Source organism: Bufo bufo, chromosome 2 (assembly GCF_905171765.1).
Source record: "Bufo bufo chromosome 2, aBufBuf1.1, whole genome shotgun sequence".
NCBI lineage: Eukaryota > Metazoa > Chordata > Amphibia > Anura > Bufonidae > Bufo > Bufo bufo.
In genome coordinates, this window is record NC_053390.1 from 165978306 (window position 1) to 165997572 (window position 19267).

Below are 19267 nucleotides of genomic sequence, written 5' to 3' on the forward strand. Positions count from 1 at the left end.
TTTTATTATGCAAAGGGATTGCCCTGGATTTTTATATATCCCCAGGCTTGGCCATCAATATCTAATCGGGATGGGGGGATGGAGGGGCATTCTGACATCCTACAACCCACTGATCAGCTGTTTCTGAAGTAGTTTCCATTTAAATGAATGGGAGCAGCACTGCAGTAGGCAGCTCTGTCCACTACACAATGGTCGGAGCTGTGTAGTCCTGATGCCTGCGGACCCCTGCCCATCAGATTAATGTCTTATCTGAGCATAGGGCATCAATATAAAATCCTTTACAACCTCTTTAATATATGTTGCCGACATTTATTACATGTGGTCTATTTGCAGGGCATATAGTCCTTATCCTCTTCATTGTCATTATAAATAGAGTTACCACAAAGGAAAGCTCTGGCTAAAATGCATAACTTTCTTCTTACTTTAGTTTTTTTTTTTTTTTTACTCGGTTTATTGAACAATTGTATATAACAAATTATAAAATAAAGTAAAATAAAGCAAAACAGAATTTTATACAAAGTATAAAGGTACATTGCTTAGCGTGGCATTTGTTTGATCGTTGTCACATGTTTACATGGTTTTAGTCACGAAGGATATAAATAGAAGGGCACAAGGGAAAGAAAAGAAAAATGAGAATGAAACATCAAGAGTAATTGTATTTATTCGCCCTAATGTGTAGAAGATAATGCCGCACATAGATATTTCACTGGATATTGTGTAAATGGAGACGAACACCACAACCGCCTTACTTTGTTGACTTTAGGGCTCTTTCACACCTGCGTTCTTTTCTTCCGGCATAGAGTTCCGTCGTCGGGGCTCTATGCCGGAAGAATCCTGATCAGTTTTATCCTAATGCATTCTGAATGGAAAGAAATCCGTTCAGGATGCATCAGGATGTCTTCAGTTCCGGACCGGAACATTTTTTTGGCCGGAGAAAATACTGCAACATGCTGCGCTTTTTGCTCCGGCCAAAAATCCTGAACACTTGCCGCAAGGCCGGATCCGGAATTAATGCCAATTGAAAGGCATTAATCCGGATCCGGCCTTAAGCTAAACGTCGTTTCGGCGCATTGCCGAATCCGACGTTTAGCTTTTTCTGAATGGTTACCATGGCTGCCAAGACGCTAAAGTCCTGTTTGCCATGGTAAAGTGTAGTGGGGAGCGGGGGAGCAGTATACTTACCGTCCGTGCGGCTCCCCGGGCGCTCCAGAGTGACGTCAGGGCGCCCCACTCGCATGGATGACGTGATCACATGGACACGTCATCCATGCGCATGGGGCTCTCTGACGTCATTCTGGAGCGCCCCGGGAGCCATAGTAGCACTGAACGCATTTTGAAGACGGATCAGTCTTCAAATGCTTTCAGTTCACTTGCGTTTTTCCGGATCCGGCGTGTAATTCCGGCAAATGGAGTACACGCCGGATCCGGACAACGCAAGTGTGAAAGAGCCCTAAGACTCACATTTATGCTTGTAAACAATATATTCATATGTAATTATGACATTTATCAGTGTCTTCTATTGGGTGAGTGATGGACTTCTCTCTCCCATCCATCGGAAGCCAATGGCTTTTCTTGCCAGAAATAGTGATTCTCGCAAAAATATTCTGATATAATGGGAGTATACGGTGTCATCTAAGATACCAAATAGACATATCTTAGGATGGGCAGCAATTGGTAGATTAGTCAGCTCAGCAAGAAATTGAGTGACCTCCATTCAGAATGTTCTAATATGGGGACAAGTCCACAACAAGTGCCAAAAATCTGCTTCTAATAGAGTGCAGTCTCCGGCCAGCTCATTCTCCTGATGCGCTGAAGCCCGTTTAACATACGATATGGATGATTTCAGGAAGCCTCTGAGATAGGCTTTCAAAGTTTCCCATATTAATAGTGGGTTCTCAAAAGATTCATGATCGGCTAAAAATATAGAGTTGTTCAGGTTTCCGGTCATTGGGTGTCAGGAGTGTCAGCCAAAATGGGTGTACTCTCAAAGAGACATTTGACCGGTCCATTGAAGTAGATATAGTTAGTTGTATGGGTGAGTGGTTTTGAAGAATCTTGATGTTTCCCCGTCAACCACACGTAATCTAGCAAGGTACGCCATAGAGTATGGAATTTTCAGCTCTCTGAGTCGCCGTTTGACCATCGAGAAAGTTGCTCTTCTTTTCTGTAGCTCAGCCGAGAAATCAGGAAACAGCATGATGGTGGTATTTTCAAATCTTATCTCTTGCTTCCGTCTAGCTAGCTGTAAAATATGGTCTCGGTCAGTGGAGTTAAGCAGTCAGGCAAGCATAGGCCAAGGAGGGGCACCTGGAGGAGGAGGTTTAGCTGGGACACGATGCGCCCTTTCAATAGCGAGAGCAGAGGAGAACTTTGCTTCTGGAAAAGTGTCCATAAGCCACTGAGTCATAAATTCACATGGATTAGAGCCTTCAGCTCTTTCGGGTAGGCCAATAATTCTCAGGTTATTCCTCCTTAGGCGGTTTTCATAATCATCTTATTTTTGCTGCCAGAATTCGACCTTTTTCTCAAGGGAGGGAAGTTGTGCAGGAATGAGTGCGTTGCAGTCTTCTAGCTCGAAGACGCGGGTCTCTGCCTCCCTGACCCTGTCTCACAGATTTTGCATATCATGTCACAACAGCCCCAAGTCCACTTTAACCTCCTCCAGTTTGCCCGATAACGATTATCTGCAAGCTGAGATAGCTTGTAGCAATTGGTCTGTGACCTGTGTCAGAGTAGTTTCATTATCTGGTTAAGGTTCTCCTGCCACTTTGTCTGTGGTTTCCGGGGACGGAGGCCTGGATGGTGAGTCAGCGCCATCTTGGTTTTCTGCTGTAAGGGGTTTGTTCCGCGTCATACTGCGTCCCCGGGGGCTTCCTGCCTCTGGATTGGGGAATTGTGACAGCTGTTAATATTCAGGATGATTGGAGTTGAGATGTCATGGAGCGGAGCTCACTCAAGCACGTCTGCACATTCCGGCCTCGCCACCACTTTAGTAGTTTTTATTTGTATTTTCCCAATAAATTGTTTCACAGATTAATTACGTGTAAATAAGGTGTACTGTAATATGTACATATTTTCTGCACTATTAAGAGGCACCAGACCATAAGACACACCCCAGGTTTTGACCAGAAAATAATTAAAGCTTGCCTGGTGGTTTTATGAAGTAGAGGGCCCAATATCAGTAACTTACACATGCAGCACTGCTGCATACACACCTGACAAGCACAACTTTACAACATCAACGAAACAAACAGCTTTGCTACATGCACCAACAAACACAGTTCCTCTGCATGCACACAACACAGACAGCCCTGCCACAAACACACATAGGTTACATCTTTAATAGACATACAGTACATACATACAGCTTCCCATCTGGCCCTGCCCACCTGTGACACCATGGAAGCTCCTTGAGTAGAAAGCTTTAATCTCGCTGTTTGGAGAGACCTTCGGACAGACGTTTTGTTTTTTTGTTTTTTTTACATTCCCGGTTCTGTTGCTGCATGTGCAGAACGATGCTTCAGCTTTCTCCTTCCTGCACTAATGTCACACTGATTGTTGTCGGACAGGGAAAGAGATGCGCACTTCTCTCACTGATCGGGAAAAGCACTGTATGAGCACTCTGCTAGAAAGCAGTCAGGGAGGTCTGGTACTGCTGGACTGTGCTGACTTCAGACTATAAGTCTCAGTCAGACACTTATAGTCTGACTGAGACTTATAGTCTGAAGTCAGCACAGTCCATAAGTCTCAGTCAGACACTTTGCTAAAAAAGTGAATCTTATAGTCCGGAAAATATGGTACATATCTGTACAATATATAAAGTAGTATAAGGGCTCATTCAGATGATCGTATGAATGGGTCTGCATCTAGTTCTGCAATTTTGCGGAATGGGTGCGGACCCATTTATTTCAATGGGGCCGCAATAGATCCATAGTTCTGTTCCACGGCCCCGCAAGAAAGATAGAGCAAGTCCTATTCTTGTCTGCAATTGAAGACAAGAATAGACATTTCTATCATAGTGCCGGCAATTTGCAGTCCGCAAATTGCGGAACGCACCCGGGCCTATATGCGTATTTTGCAGACCCTCAATTTGCGTACCGCAAAACACTATGGTTGTCTGAATGAGCCCTTAACCATGTACAAATTTAACTGTAGTTACCTTCTGCTACTGTATGTTCATCAGAAATTGTGTCTGTTTTAGTCCACTCTGTTATACTGGCATCTTTGACGTTGAAATAAGTTTCTGTGCATCTGTTAATGACTTCTTCACTGTGAATATTTCTAGGAACTGGAGCCTCAGGTTGGGGAACAGCTGTTGCTGCTATGGGACAGAGTTCTTCTGGGAGATAGAAGTATGTCCCACTGATAGGAGCCTAATTCCACGTGCCATTTTATATCCGTGAGTATTTCATATAATGTGCCCTCTCCTGGCCACCAGGATATGATAATTGGGGCTTGTAAACATTTGGCTCAGCTTTAACGCACAGATCCACCTTCTTTTAATTTTGTCATATAAGATAAAAAATTCTGAATTTTTTAGCTCTGCACCCGTCTACTGACAGTCACTCACAAAGAACTCATCAGAGGTGGACTTAAATCGATCACCTTCATTCTGCCTTTAAAAGTAATACCAGCACTGAGTAATTTGCGCATCACATAAAATTTCATTTTCTCTGCAACTGAACCTCCGTCCCTGGATAAATGATGAATGGAGCTGAAAGACTCTCTTTAAACTTCAAAGGCATTTTAGCAACTACAATTTATTTTAGTATAATAAAGCCTTGTCTGTTTTCCAATAAACTGTTTCAATTTCTTATGGTTTTTAGGTTTTCTGCTTTTTGTCATTCTATAGGAACTACAGTTGTTACTTCTAGTGGATAAAAATCTGTCCAGGGCATGTGATGGACACATCATTTCATGACAGAGCTCTGATAACTGTGATAACTCTGATGACCACGACATATATTATTAGATACAGAAAACATACAGAAAAATTGTATAACTTCTCGTAAACAAATTTCAAGTCCAGTGGCTCTTACAGGATATTGACACTCAGTTTCCAATCAACAGGGAAGAGCTGAGGATAGGTAACCAATATCATAACCTTGAAAACCTTTGGTCTATTTAAGGGTACATTCACATGACTGTATTTCTGGGTCTGCATCCGTTCCGCAGTTTTGCAGAATGGGTGCGGACCCATTCATTTCAACGGGACCGCAAAACACTTACGGTCGTGTGAATTCACCCTAAACCACATCTGTGACTTGAATATGTTGCCCTGTGTAACGGCAGCATATTACAGGGACAGGTCTGTCCTCCTATTACCACAAATCACACAGAATATATGTTGTTTGGATTATGGAAGCAGTCAAAGAATTCAGTTGTCACGGCTGTGTCATGGTCTGGTGGTAGTGGACCATGACACTTTAGCCGTGCATGCTTGTTGCCGGTGGCAACGTGTCATTTTTAGCATGTTTACACACTTCCCCTTTAAGGTTGTTGTCCCTTCCCATTCTGGTGGGTATGGGGTTAAAGTGTGAGCAAGGTGGAGCTGGGTGTGGGCTTTTAGTATTTGGGCTTGGAGCCTGAGGTTAGTGGGACTTCAGCTTCTTGTGGAGCTGGAGTTATGCTGCCACCCTGGACCTTACCATCTGTCCATTTTGAGGGCCACCTTGTTGGACATAGATTGTCATTCCTTATGTATCCTCCATGTCCCCTACCTTACATGTGTTGTTGTTTGGTGTGGGTTTATGTTCCCAGTGTGGTGTGCGTATTGTTGTAGTTTCATATCTGGTCTTTTGGTGGTGTTCGTCCAGCATGCATGCTAGGCGTTTTCCTGTGTGTGGTGCCTCCGGTGAGGGGGCTCCTGGGTTCCTCGGAGGGGGAACCGCATTGACCACCTGCCTGCAGAAGAGGGCTCCAGGATTTCCCGGAGGGGGAACCACTAGTCAGTAGCAGTTGCTGTTTCATCCAGTTGTTGTGGCAGGTAAGTGCTGTTGTGTGTTGTTTGCGCTGGGTGTTTACCTGCCAATCTGGTTTATGCTAGTGTCTGCTCCTTTCTTGTTGCTAGGCCTGCTGGAGACTCCGGTTCATCCGTGTTGTGGATAAACTGGTTGTCTCCTAGCTGACATTATTACCAGGGATCTCTAGGGTTAGTAGGGCCCGAGGTTCTGGGTATGAGCCCTCCCACCATTCGGGTTCGCTCATACAGTCAGGGTCAGGGCAAGGATTTAGGGATGTGTTAGAAGGTGACCTGCTCCCTTTATTCCTGTTTCCAGGTCTAGTGGCATATCCCGCCAACCTACATTGTACGATGTGGAGTTTCCCCCCACTCCCGACCGTGACACCAATGGACTGATAGTTATGAGTCCACCATATTCATGCTAGAGCTCCCCCCTCCTTTCCACTCAGCAGCCAGCCATTGATCGCTGCTGAAAATGCAGAAGGAGGGCGGTATATTCAAGCAACATATCTTATTTAAATATTATAATTTTTATCTCATTAACTATGTAACGTAAGGTGGTATGCATGTGATGATAACCCTTTAAGACTGCAGAAAGTTTGACATTATAAGCACATTCCACAAAATAAAGGTGGAGGCTGTCCTGATGGTGTGCTTCTATTCTTATACCAGTGCATACATGGCCCCACCTATTTCTCCTGCTACTGAAGGGTGTAATTCTTTAAAGGGAACCTGTCACCTGCAAAACGCATATTAAACCGACCATAGTACCTTACAGTATCTATCCCCCAGTGTGTTGCTAATCAAGTTTTTCTTTCCTTTTTGTGTTTCTTCATACTTGTTAAAAAAGCTGTTTTAATGTCGGTTGGCGCTGTCTCAGATTTAGGCTTGAAGTCAAGGGGCAGCGGCCTCCTTGCTTCATTTAAAGCTAAGCCCGCCCCTTACCCCTCCTCTCTACAATTAGATGGACATGCTGCCGGGATCGCGATCTTCTAGCGCATGCACGGTACTCTGCCTGTTACAGTGCTATCCTCACTCACCCACCTGCGTTTTGCTGACTGCGGATGCGCCGGACAGTTCGATTGCGTGCTGCCGGCCGTCTCGCTGTAACAGGCAGCGTACCGTCCATGCGCTAGAAGAGCGCGATCACCGCAGCATGTCCATCTAATTGTAGAGAGGAGGGGTAAGGGGCGGGCTTAGCTTTACCTGAAGCAAGGAGGCCTCTGCCCCCTTTACTTCAAGCCTGGCTCGGAGACAGCGCCAACCGACATTAAAACAGCGTTTTTAACAAGTATGAAGAAACACAAAGAGGAAAGAAAAACATGATTAGCAACACAATGGGGGATACTGTAAGGTACTGCGGTCGGTTTAATATGCGTTTTGTAGGCGACAGGTTCCCTTTAAATTATATGTTCCAGTGTTTTTTTTTTTTCTTCATTTTATCGGCATAGGGAGATTAAAGGGGTTATCCCACAAACCTACAACAGTTTTTTACTCACATATCTGCATGACTTGTTTGTGTTTCTGTGGATGGGCAACAGCTCATCAGTCACCTACTTTTCCCAAGGTGCATTGCAATTAGCATGTTAACTCCTTCCTTCCCTGCATAGAAAATAGTCCCACTCATATAGCCTATATATGTTGTCATGCCCTCCCCCCAACTTCTAGAGAGAGATCTAGAGAGAAATTCTGTATTTTTGGACTACAGTATTTTTGGACTCTCCTTTTAGTAGGAAAAAATCTTGCTTAAAAGTGTCTGTCTCTTATAATCTGCATTTAGGATGCTCCAGCAGTGCCTGACCCCCGTAACTGCTTCCTTGATGATCCAACATAGGGGTCATATAGCAGTCTGCTGGATCAATGAGAGAGATGTGTGTCTGCAAGCTTTTCTCTCTCCCTGCTCAATACCGATGCATGTGATTAATGCAGGCAGGGGCTGAAAGATCATTGAGCTCATGGAGAGGACTGTGAGATATGCCTCATTCCCTGTGCTAAAGGCCCACAGGCAGCAGGAAAATACACGAAAGCTCTGAGTTAGTGCAGCTAAAGGACCTTTGATGCTGTCACCAGTGGGAGGGCATCAGACCAGTTAGAAGAGGACTACACAGTGGGTACCCTATTGTACTGTACACTGTACCTTGTGAGATTTATTGTAATGTTGATAGTCCTCGTTTGACCACATACACCATTGCTATTTGTTTTAATGGTCAAAAGGAGACACACTAAGGCAGGGTTCACATCTGCGTTGGTAGATCCGTAATTATGGATCCGTCAAAACAGAAGCGAATTTGCTGTATTTTTATATGGATTTGTCTAACTGATTCGTCAAAACGGAAACTCAGTTTCTATTATTTTAAACAGATCCATCTGACGGATGTGTTATTTACACTTCCAGTTGGATCTTGTTTCAACAGGTCAGTTTTTGTTCTATCTATTGCGCATTCGTGAAAAGAAAAACGGATCTGTTAAACGGAATAACTGACGGATGCCTTTGGAGGTATCCGTCATGCTATTGACTTTAATGTAAAACAAAACGGAACAGTCACTTTCTGTTTTATGCCGTCTTTTTATGCCGGAGAAGAAAAAGGTGCAAGCAGCATTTTTTTGTCCTGCAAAAAAGGCGTTTTTGAACGGAAAGGATGCAAACTGAGGCATCCTGACATACATTTTGTCCTATTCTTTTGAATAGGCATAATACTGCAGAAAAACGGAAATTCAAATGCAGGTGTGAACTCCCCATAAGGTTAACAGGAACTGACTGTAAACTGTTAACCCCCCTCCCTAGACCATTAAAGTTAGTGATCTTGACCCCTCCACTTCATTGAACTAAGTTTTAATATATATTTTCTAATTTGCTGTGGAGCGTCTTATGGTCTGAAAAATGCAGGTATATATTTCAAAGAATTTAGAAGTAGGGATCAATGAATGAAAGGTGCTTTGGTGCTTCATTACGAAATCGCTAGGCCAGCACTAAGCGGATGGGAAGGGATCAGGGAAGCTACTGAGCATTTTAGTCCACCACTGAATACAGAAGCGGACTAGAATGATAAAAAGCAGAGGGTGCTACCAGAAATAAAAATGTGTATAGAATCGTAGCAGTATTTGTATTGCATGTACAGTATATTGTAATATTGCTTTGTTTAAAATGCTCCATACATTGCATAGAAATACCTTTTGGTGGATAACCCCTTTAAGCCCTCATTTTCTGATCTCAGAACAGCGAAAGCCACGGTTTTAAAACAAATAGAGCTTTCTGGCCAGAATATGCAGCTGCTGTATCCAGGATCTGGCACAACGCTTTTGGCACAATGTTTACAGGCTCTCATCAAGTAATTAGGACTCATGTTTTTAGTATTGACATATCATTTATAACAGGAACCTTTATCTGAATAGTCTTGAAAAGGCTTTTTTCCGCAATTATAGCATGCATTGACAGCTGAAATGACAGGAACAGCATTCTTATCAGGAAATGAACAGATTTTTATCCAGTCTGTTCACAGTAATGAAATATATATATAAAAAAAAAAGTGTCAGGAAGGGTAAAAGGGGGAAGAATGTGGCAGAGAAGGCGCCAGGAGGACCCTCAAACCCGTGCAAAAAGTAGATAGATGAAATGTATAGGGTAATCCAGGGAATTTTGAAAGGTGGAGGTATATAACTAGTTCTGCCAGGAGGCTGTGACCCACAAAAAAAACGGGCGGGGGGGGGGGGGGATATTGCGGAGCAATCCAGTGATTGTGGATGAACTGCAGGAAAGATAAATGTAAAAATTGTTCAGAAGAATAGCATTATCTTTGTATAGGGAAGACCAGAAGACACGTAAACAATATGGAAGTCAAATCCGATGAATATATAAAAAAATTATAAAATCCAGTATACATCCGTAAGTAGAGATGAATCAAATATTGCCAGGGTATCGTTAAGAAGTATGGACACAAAGAAAAGCCAATACAGGAAGAATACCATGGAGGTGGGTGTGCAAGATAAACTTAACCACCTCCCGTCCGCACGTTAACTATAAACGTCCGGGAGGTAGATCTCTATCTCTGAATGGACTATTCTGAAAGTCCATTCAGAGATAGCAGCTGCACGCCAATTGTGCAGCTGCAGAGCGGGTTGCCCGCTCTCAGTGACAGCAGGGCAACCCAGAGAGAAGGCAGGGACAGTTCTCAAGGGGTCCCTGCCTTCTAGATCGCTGTATACATGTGACCGCCGGGGTCAGGAGAGTGCAGGAGCTGTCGGGTCTTCTACAGACCTCGATCAGCCCTGCACTGAGGCTGTACAGTGTTGTATAGTGCTGCACAGCCTCTCTGGGGGGTGTATTTCCCTTGTAACTGGGGCTACTATGTCAGCCAGTTACAGGAGAAATCAATAGTGGGGGGGGGGGGGGGGGAATGAAGTTCAATGTCCCCCACAGGTCTTTTATGACCTTATGGGGGACGCAAAGTGTAAAATAAAAATAAATTGTTAAAATAAAAAAAAAAGGAAAGGAATTAAAATAAAATGTTAAAAATAGAAAAAATAAAATAGACATATTTGGTATTGCCGCTTCCGTGGCGGTCAGCTCTATAAATATATCACATGATCAACCCAGTCCGATAAACACCATTAAAAAAATAACTATAAAAAAAAAGCCATTTTTGTCACCTTACATCACAAAAAGTGCAACACCAAGTGATCAAAAAGGCGTATGTCCCACAAAATGGAACCAATAAAACCATCACCTCATCCCGATACATATTAGGTATCGCCGCGTCCGTAACAATCGGCTCTATAAAAATATCGCATGACCTAACCCCTCGGGTGAACACCATAAAAAATAAAAATAAAAACTGTGCCAAAAAAGCCAATCAAATAAATGGTCACCTCATCCCGCAAAAAATCTATGGCTCTCAGACTATGGAAACACTAAAACATCATTATTTTTGTTTCAAAAATGCGATTATTTTGTAAAACTTAAATAAATAAGAAAAAGTATACATATTCGGTATTGCCACGTCCGTAACGATCTACTCTATAAAAATGTCACATGACCTAACCCCTCAGGTGAATGCTGTAAAAATAAATAAATAAAAACTGTTCTAAAACAACCAATTTTTTGGTCACCTTGCCCCATAAAGTATTATAATGAATGATCAAAAAATCATATGTACCCAAAAATGGTACCAATAAAAACGTCAACTCTTCCTACAAAAAACGAGCCCATGCACAAGACGATCGGCAGAAAAATAAAAAATAAATGGCATTCAGAAAATGGAGACACAAAAACATAATTTTTTTTCAAAAATGCTTTATTATTTAAAACTCAAACAAACAAAGAAAAATATATAAAAATAGTACATGATCTACCCTTTTAGATGAATGTTGTAAAAAATAAAAACAGTGCCAAAACAGCCATTTTTTGGTTACCTTGCCTCACAAAAAACGTAATATAGAGCAATTAAAAATCATATGTACCCCAAAATAGTACCAATAAGACTGGCACCTTATCCCCTAGTTTCCAAAATGGGGTCACTTTTTGGGAGTTTCTACTGCAATGGTGCATCGGGGGGCTTCAAATGGGACATGGCATCTAAAAACTAGTTCAGCAAAATCTGCCTTCCAAAAACCATATGGCGCTCCTTTTCTTCTGCGCCCTGCCGTGTGCCCTTACATCAGTTTACGACCACATGTAGGGTGTTTGTGTAAACCACAGAATCAGGGTAATAAATATTGTTTTGATTGGCTGTTAACCCTCGATGTGTTAAAGAAATAAATAATAAGTTGCAGCACTTGTATGTTAGAGGTGGCAGGCAACCTAGGGAGTCTATCTGTGTTTCATTGGTGGAGCGCACAACCTCCATTTATAAACCTATAGAAGTTCATCTGTCTAAAATCCTACATTCTAAAATGAGATGCACAAAGGATCCAGTAAGAGAGTATATATACGGTACATATGATAAATAAAATATATATAAATATATGCTACTAATAAAAATGTTTTTAAAAATTAATTCAAAAATAATTGATACGTAATATATAAATAAAATTACTGATAAAAACCTAGTAATATGAATTAATATGTATCCTTATTATATATTTCCTTTTCAGTGTTACTATAATACAAATATACCAATAAATAAAAAGTAATTCATTACTTAACACAAGCATAATGTTAATAGTTTAAAGGGGAAAAAAACTAATAAATAAATAAATAAATTATAGTAAACTATTATTATTGGATATGTTCCCTAGGATAGGTCGATGAATATATCCATATACAGATCCATACAAAAAACAAGATAATTGATGGAAGATAGAGACTTGTGATTAAAATTAGTGACAAATAGAGACTACGGTAACTGTTTCAATACCTAGTGATCCCAATAAAAATAAACATTGATAATTGTTGCTTTTTCAGATAACCAAATATCTGATAGTTATTAGATTATACCGATGACTGGACCTCTATTGTAGATGGGGCTTATGTTCCAAGAGTAGCATACAAGGGCAACATACAAATCAGTTAATAATTGGTATATTCCAGGGCCTCGTTAATCCCGAATAGGGTCAAAATATTAAAATGGAATATCCAGAACATCTCCCTCCTACATAATTGAGCATAGGATTGAGGGATCCAGTCTATCGGTGTTATTCTAAGGAGACTTGGATCACTATTGTGAATAGTGGTAAAGTGTTTGAAAACACTATTTTTGGCATCGTTCCTATTTATATTTGAGCAGTGTTGGTTTAATCGTTCCCTCAGAGATTGAGTTGCGCGACCGATATATTGAAGGTTACATGGGCACTGCAGCATGTAGATAATATAACTCGAGCTGCAATCCATACGGTGTTTAAGTTGGATAATCTCACTGGTATTAGTGATTTGTACCCCATGTGTCTCATGTGAAATAATGCTGCAACATTTACAACGTTTAGAACCACATCTGTATGAGCCTTTTGTATTAGTGGGAACTATCTCATTGAAGGGGTGTGAGGTAGATGCTGACCCTAGTTGAGTAGTTTGGATTTTTGGATGGGGCTAAAAGGTTTTTCAAGGTGTGGGCTCTACGGAACGTCATGTTGGGTTGATTCGGTAGATCTTTCCCTATGATAGGGTCTTTTTGTAGGATAGTCCAGTGTTTTCTGAAAATCTGACTGATGAGATTGTGTTCAGAATTATATCTCATAATGAAGTTGTAGTCAAAATGTCCAACCTTATTCGTAGGGATTCGTGGTTTTAAACATTCGTATTAACTTTTGCTTCATAGTTCTCTCTAAAGAGGCCTGAATTAGGATAGATGGATAGAGTCTTATCATCTGTATAATTCCTTCTGACCCTCTTCATTTGGCTATAAGGGATGTTGCGTTTCCATTTATGGAAATGTCAAATGTTAAAATCTCGATAACTATATGCATCCACTCTTTTAAAATGAGTGCTGGTTATGATGGAAGTGCCTTGGATGTTTAGTACAAGTACAAGAAAGATTGCCTCTTGTGGGTCAATGTGAGTAGTAAATGTAAGGTTCCATGTGTTGGAATTCAGGTTATGAACAAATTCATTGAGGATGTTGAGGTCTCCCTGCCAAAAAAGATAATATCATCTATGTATTTCTTATAGAACCTTTATATTGGTATGGTTGAGTAGACCTGCATTATTCTCAAAAGCGCCCATAAAGAGATTTGCGAAGGATGGGGAGAATTTTGCCCCCATCGCAGTCCCTCACTTTTGTATGTAAAAAGCTTCTCCATGCTGGAAATAGTTGTGCTGGAGTATGTAATCGATTGATTCTAAGATGAATTCTCTTTGTATGGGTGGGAGGTAGAAGTCTTCTAGAAGGAATCTTTCAAGTGCTCGTATACCCAGATCATGTATGATGTTACTATAAAGTGAGGAAACATCATGGGTTACCCAATACATGTACGGTTCCCAAATGAACCCTTGTAATGAAGTAATCATATGGCTAGAATCTTAGATAGGATGGAAGATGTAGTACATATTTCTGTAAAATATTGTCTATGTAAGCTGAGAGGTTAGAAGTTAAGGAATCTATATAAGAAATAATGGGGCGACCAGGGGGACTGGTGAGAGATTTGTGGATTTTTAAAAGTAAAAATAGGGTAATTATGGAAATTGGATTTTCAGGAACTTAATCTAGTTCTTGGTTAAGATTTTAGAGTCTCTTTCTTTATTAATTAGGTGAAAAAGAGATTTCTTAAACGTTTGTCGGATCTGCTTCAAGTTTGTCATAATTGGCATCTGATAAGATCTGCATATACCAGTGATGGCTAACCCAGATGTGGTAAAACTACAACTCCCAAGATGCCCCCCTTGCTTGGCTGCTCTTACAACTCTATAGAAATAAATGGAGCATGCTGGGAGTCGGAGTTTCACCACAGCTGGAGTGCCAAGGTTAGCCATCACTGGCATATACCGTACTCTTCATTATAGTAGGTAGAGTCCATAATGACTATGCCCACCCCCCCCGCCCCTTTATCTGCATTCTTAATCACAATATTTTGGTTGGAATTTAGAGTTTTGATCACTTTTCGTTGGGTATATGATAAGTTATGTGAAGTACTAAAATCATTGTCTCTTAGGGTAGTTAAGTTACGCAGATCTTCAAGAACCGTATTGTGAAATGTTTCTAAGTGTGGTCTTCTACTTTCTTTTGGATAAAAAGTGGACTTTGGTTTGAATTGTGAAGGGATGGGGCATTTTCCAATGTATCAAGTAGTGTCTCAATATCTTCCATAGAGTCCTCCTGTTGGGATAGTTGAATGCTCAAACCTGGTTCGGGTGCGGATAGACAGAGAGAGAAATGGCATTAATGGATAATCTGCGGACATATTGATTTAAATCAACGAAAAGATCAAAAAGATCAGATTTACTAGTCTGGCAAAATGATAATCCTTTTGAAAGTAACGCAACCTCATCTTTCATGAGGTTATAACCAGATAAGTTAAAGATCCCTCTACTTTTTAGACAGGGAGTATGGGATTCAATAGTGGATTCAGATTTGGGCGGGCCTTTTTGTTGGTTGGCCTTTTTTCCTTTTTCCCCTCTGCACCCTCTTTTCCTTGTGGTGGTCTTTTGTTCTTTCTGGATAGAGGTGTGATTGGGTTGTTAAAATGTGTTATTTTTAGTGTCTGTTGTGAACGTTAGCTGTGAACATATGTTAGGGGGTGAGGGAATGGCTGGGATAAAAAAGGGGACAGTAGTTGAAAGCTGGTTATAACTGATCGTGATGGTGTGGGCCCTGGGGAAGGTGATAATTGATAGCCGATCGTCTGTCTTTATCTATATTGCTTAGATCATCTAAATTATAGATCTATCTGTATTAAGTATATATTCCCAGGAAGGAATTCATACTCCACTGCTTTTTGGCAGTTAGTTATTTTGATGCCCCATCCTGCGCCCCAGAGGTTGAACACACTGAACTTCACAGACATATTGAACTTCAGCACTCATCACGTGATCCTAGTTATAAGTCATGTGACTTACAGCCACATAACCGGCCTACACAGGTGTGTCTTAATTATGATTGTTTAGCTATTTAAATGTCAGTATGTTGCATGTTGTGTATTGTATTGCTACTGAGGAAGGGGAAGATATCAGTTCCCGAAATGCGTCGAGCTTCTTCTAAATAAAAGCACCTTTAATATGGTCCGGTGGTCCATCTTCTATCCGGACGTGGTGTGTACAAACGATAGGCGACCTCGGCGAGGGAGGCTACGGTGGCAACTGTCTTAAAGGGAACCTGTCATCAACTTTATGCTGCCCATACTAATGGCAGAATAAATTAGAGACAGGTGAGTTGATTTCAGCAGTCATTTAAAAGTTAAGTAAGTAGTTGCTGAGAACCAACATCACAATCATTGCAGACTGGGCCTGGAAAAGAGTCACGGCCACCTGAGAAGAGTCCTGGTTATTCATGAATTCCTGCTCTCCTGCCCACCTGCTGCTGATTGACTGTCTTCTACCTAGATTTCTCCTTTCTCTCTAGGAGAGAACTGTCAATCATCAGCAGATGGGCGGGAGAGCAGGAGATTATGAATAACCAGGACTCTTCTCAGGTAGATTTGACTCTTTTCAAGACCTGTGCTGCAATGTTTATAATGCTGTTTCTCAGCAACCACTTACTTTTAGCTCATGAATGAGACACCGCTGAAATCAGTGCGTCTGTCACTATGTTATGCTGCCTTCAGTGAGGTCAGCATAAAGTTGATGACAGGTTCCCTTTAAGTTTATCTTGCACACCCACCTCCATGGTGAAGTAAGTAATTCTTCCTGTATTGGCTTTTCTTTGTGTCCATACTTCGTAACGATAACCTGGCAAGATTTGATCCATCTCTACTTACAGATCTATACTGATTTTATTTTATTTTTTTATTTTCATTCTATCGGACTTGACTTCTGTATGGTTCACGTGGCTTTTGGTCTTCCCTATACAATGATAATGCTATTCTTTTGAACAGTTGGCAATTTTTAAGTTCACAGTAATGATCATCTTCCATGTCCCATGGCATTGATAGGTGTGTAAAATCAATAGGTAGGAATGAGAGGATAGTGTTGTGTCTTTAACCCCTCTGTGGATGGATTTTTTTTACATACATGCTTTATTTACTTTACCAATTGGAATACCGTATATGCAATAATACACTTTAACGTTATATTTTCTGTTTGTGCTGTATGTTTCCATGTAGGGACTTGTGCCTATGTGATGTAGAGATCAATATAGCCCTGTTAACAGGAAAACATTAATATTGAAAGCTGATCCTTTTTTTTTTTTTTTTTTTTTATTCGCACCTTTAGAAATCCATGCAAGCATTTTAGACTCCAGTCTTAATAAAGCCCTGAACAGGCCCTGCCCTCAACATAACTTCGGCGGATCCACCGCCACTTCTAAATCTACTCCAGCTTCCTAGCTGTCTTACATTTAGACCATTTTCTACACCTAAAATAGACATAGAAAATGGTAAATGAGATGGACCTCCCAGCCCTTCCCCACCCATGCAACTCCCACTTTTTTAGACCTGAAGTGAGCAGGGAGAAGTCGCAGATCGTGGTGCAAAGGAGCTTTGCGCCTCAATCTGCGACAGAAATACGCGTAATTAAGGTGAATTCCTGTTTGCTAAATAACCCCCTATGTTTCTAATGTGTGGAGGGTGTAGTGCCGATCTTTGTGCTTTCTTTCTTCTGGATTGGATTATGCAATAGCCATAGAACACTATAGATATAAAAGTTTTCTTGCTTGCATTGCTTTGAGTAACACATTTTCTTTTCATCTTGTGAACAGGTTGTGATATCCAGAAATGGCTGTGAATATTTGGAATGACACTACCTTTAGATAAGATAATCTCTTTGTGGTTTCCGTTACTTGCACGTAATTGTTTACAAGCAGCTCGTTTATGAAAAGCTGACGTCACAAGAATGCCCTAGACCTGGATGGGCAGTCCTTGAATTTCAGCAGTGGTTGGATTATGGAAGCTTGCCCATCCATTGTTTCTGAACACAATACACTGTAATGTCCCTTACTTTTTTTTTTTTTAAGAAAATTGCACTGTTGTAAATGTTCTGGGAAGTCTGGTTTTATTCAACCTTGATTTAAAATGTACACAATTAGTGTTTCATTACACTATACATGTTAACATATTTTAGGTAGGTGATCTTTCAGTATAGAAGACAAATTTTACTGAAATTAGGACCATAGTCTACGTATACATGTTTATCACTGATGTAGAGGGTACACCTTTTAAGTTGTAGATGTAATGTGAAAAAGCCTTGTTTTAAAAGAGAATATAGGAGATTATCTCGGAATTTATCTTGCCACATTTCAAGTACATGCATTATGGGAGACCCTTTGTGGATAGGCAATCCTGTTGTGTAGACTGTCGGCATTATAAACAGTGGGTCACACCATAACACTGGAAAACGGCAGTGACCCATGCTTAGGTGCTCTGTTCTTCAGGAAATTATAAATGTGAATACAGGAAGAGATCTAAATGTTCTGCAAGGTTTTGAAGGGTTTTCTAAGACCTCTAAAATTTAGGTAAAGGCAAGACATGTTCTGAAATAAATGAAGCCTTACTCATCTGTCCATTCTCTCTCCATTTCAGCTGTGCCAGTCTGGTGTTTCTCATTGGGTTTTGTTTGTGGTGCTGCAGTAGTGATGTCCCACTACTACCCTACATGATTACTGCAGCCAGTCACTTACTTTAGCAGTTCCTTTGGTGGTAGGGCATGTCATCACTGCAGAGAGACGAGCAAGGCTGACATCTCTGACTATGCCTTGTGACTGCTGATGTCAGTGATTGGCTGCAGCGATCACATAGGGGAGTTAGGGACATCAGGCGAGGCAGGGAATGGACAGGTTGTAAGGCATCTTTCCTATTTTACAACGTCCTGGTTGCTTTCTTATTTTCTAAACTTTTCCTGCCTTCACCCACACCTATGTGGGTCTCAGAAAACCCCTTAAACAGGGTTCCTTGAGCATTAATATTTGGACCATTGCTGGCATAAGGGACAAGTTATATCAATTTGGAGGGGCATTTGTACTCGTTGTCATAGAGTTTATCAGTGGATTATAGTGTTCACGTGTGAATCAGTTATTAATCAGACAAATTAGTCTAAATTGATTTTGATGTTTAATTGTAGAGAAATACAACTTCTATGTATTTTAGAACACTAAAGCAAGAAAATATTAAAGCAAAGTTTTGTCTCCGTATATGAATGTATAATATACACATATGGCTTTTTCTTCTGCTTGTTATGTTGACAAATATATCATAAATTTAAGACCCAGGATCCAAGTTTTCCAAGATTTTAATACTGATGACCTATCATCTGGATAGATCATCAGTATCTCATTGGTGGGGGACTGACACCTTGGACACCCACAGATCAGCTGTTTGAGAAGGCACCTGCGCTTCTGTGAGCGCCGCAGCCTTCTCCATGCTTACCAAGCACAGCGCCGTACATATTATAGGGGCTATGCTATCGCTTTCAGCTCCATTCACTTCTATGGAGCTGAGCTGCAACTAGGCCATGTGACCGATGAACATGTTGTCACTGGCCTAGGAAAAGCTGAAAGAAGGCCGCAGAACTACTGCAAGCGCGGAAGCTTTCACAAACGGATGATCAGCGGGGGTCACTGAGGAAAGGTCATCAGTATTAAAATCTCGGAAAACCCTTTTAAATTAAAACTCTGGCTACAAGATTAAATGTGCTAAAATACCAAAGGAAGTGATGCACTCCATTTTTCTTCCCTGCCACTTTCAATGCTGTGCCCTAGTCATCAGCAAAGATGTCATCTTCCAGGCTGC

The 19267-nt window shown here is 41.1% G+C and overlaps 1 protein-coding gene across 4 annotated transcripts in view; it reads left to right on the top strand.

Moving 5' to 3' along the window:
* Positions 1–18981, top strand: part of YTHDC2 (YTH domain containing 2) — a 143393-nt gene extending 124412 nt beyond the window's left edge. For 3 of the 4 annotated variants that reach the window (XM_040421635.1, XM_040421638.1, XM_040421636.1), the window contains exons 31-32: positions 4286–4399; positions 17242–18981. In XM_040421635.1, coding sequence (XP_040277569.1) covers positions 4286–4366 — 81 coding nt within the window. In that variant the 3' untranslated portion in view covers positions 4367–4399; positions 17242–18981. The remainder of the gene's footprint in view (positions 1–4285; positions 4400–17241) is intronic. The other variant, XM_040421639.1, reaches the window with a different exon arrangement.
* The last annotated feature ends 286 nt before the right edge of the window (positions 18982–19267 follow it).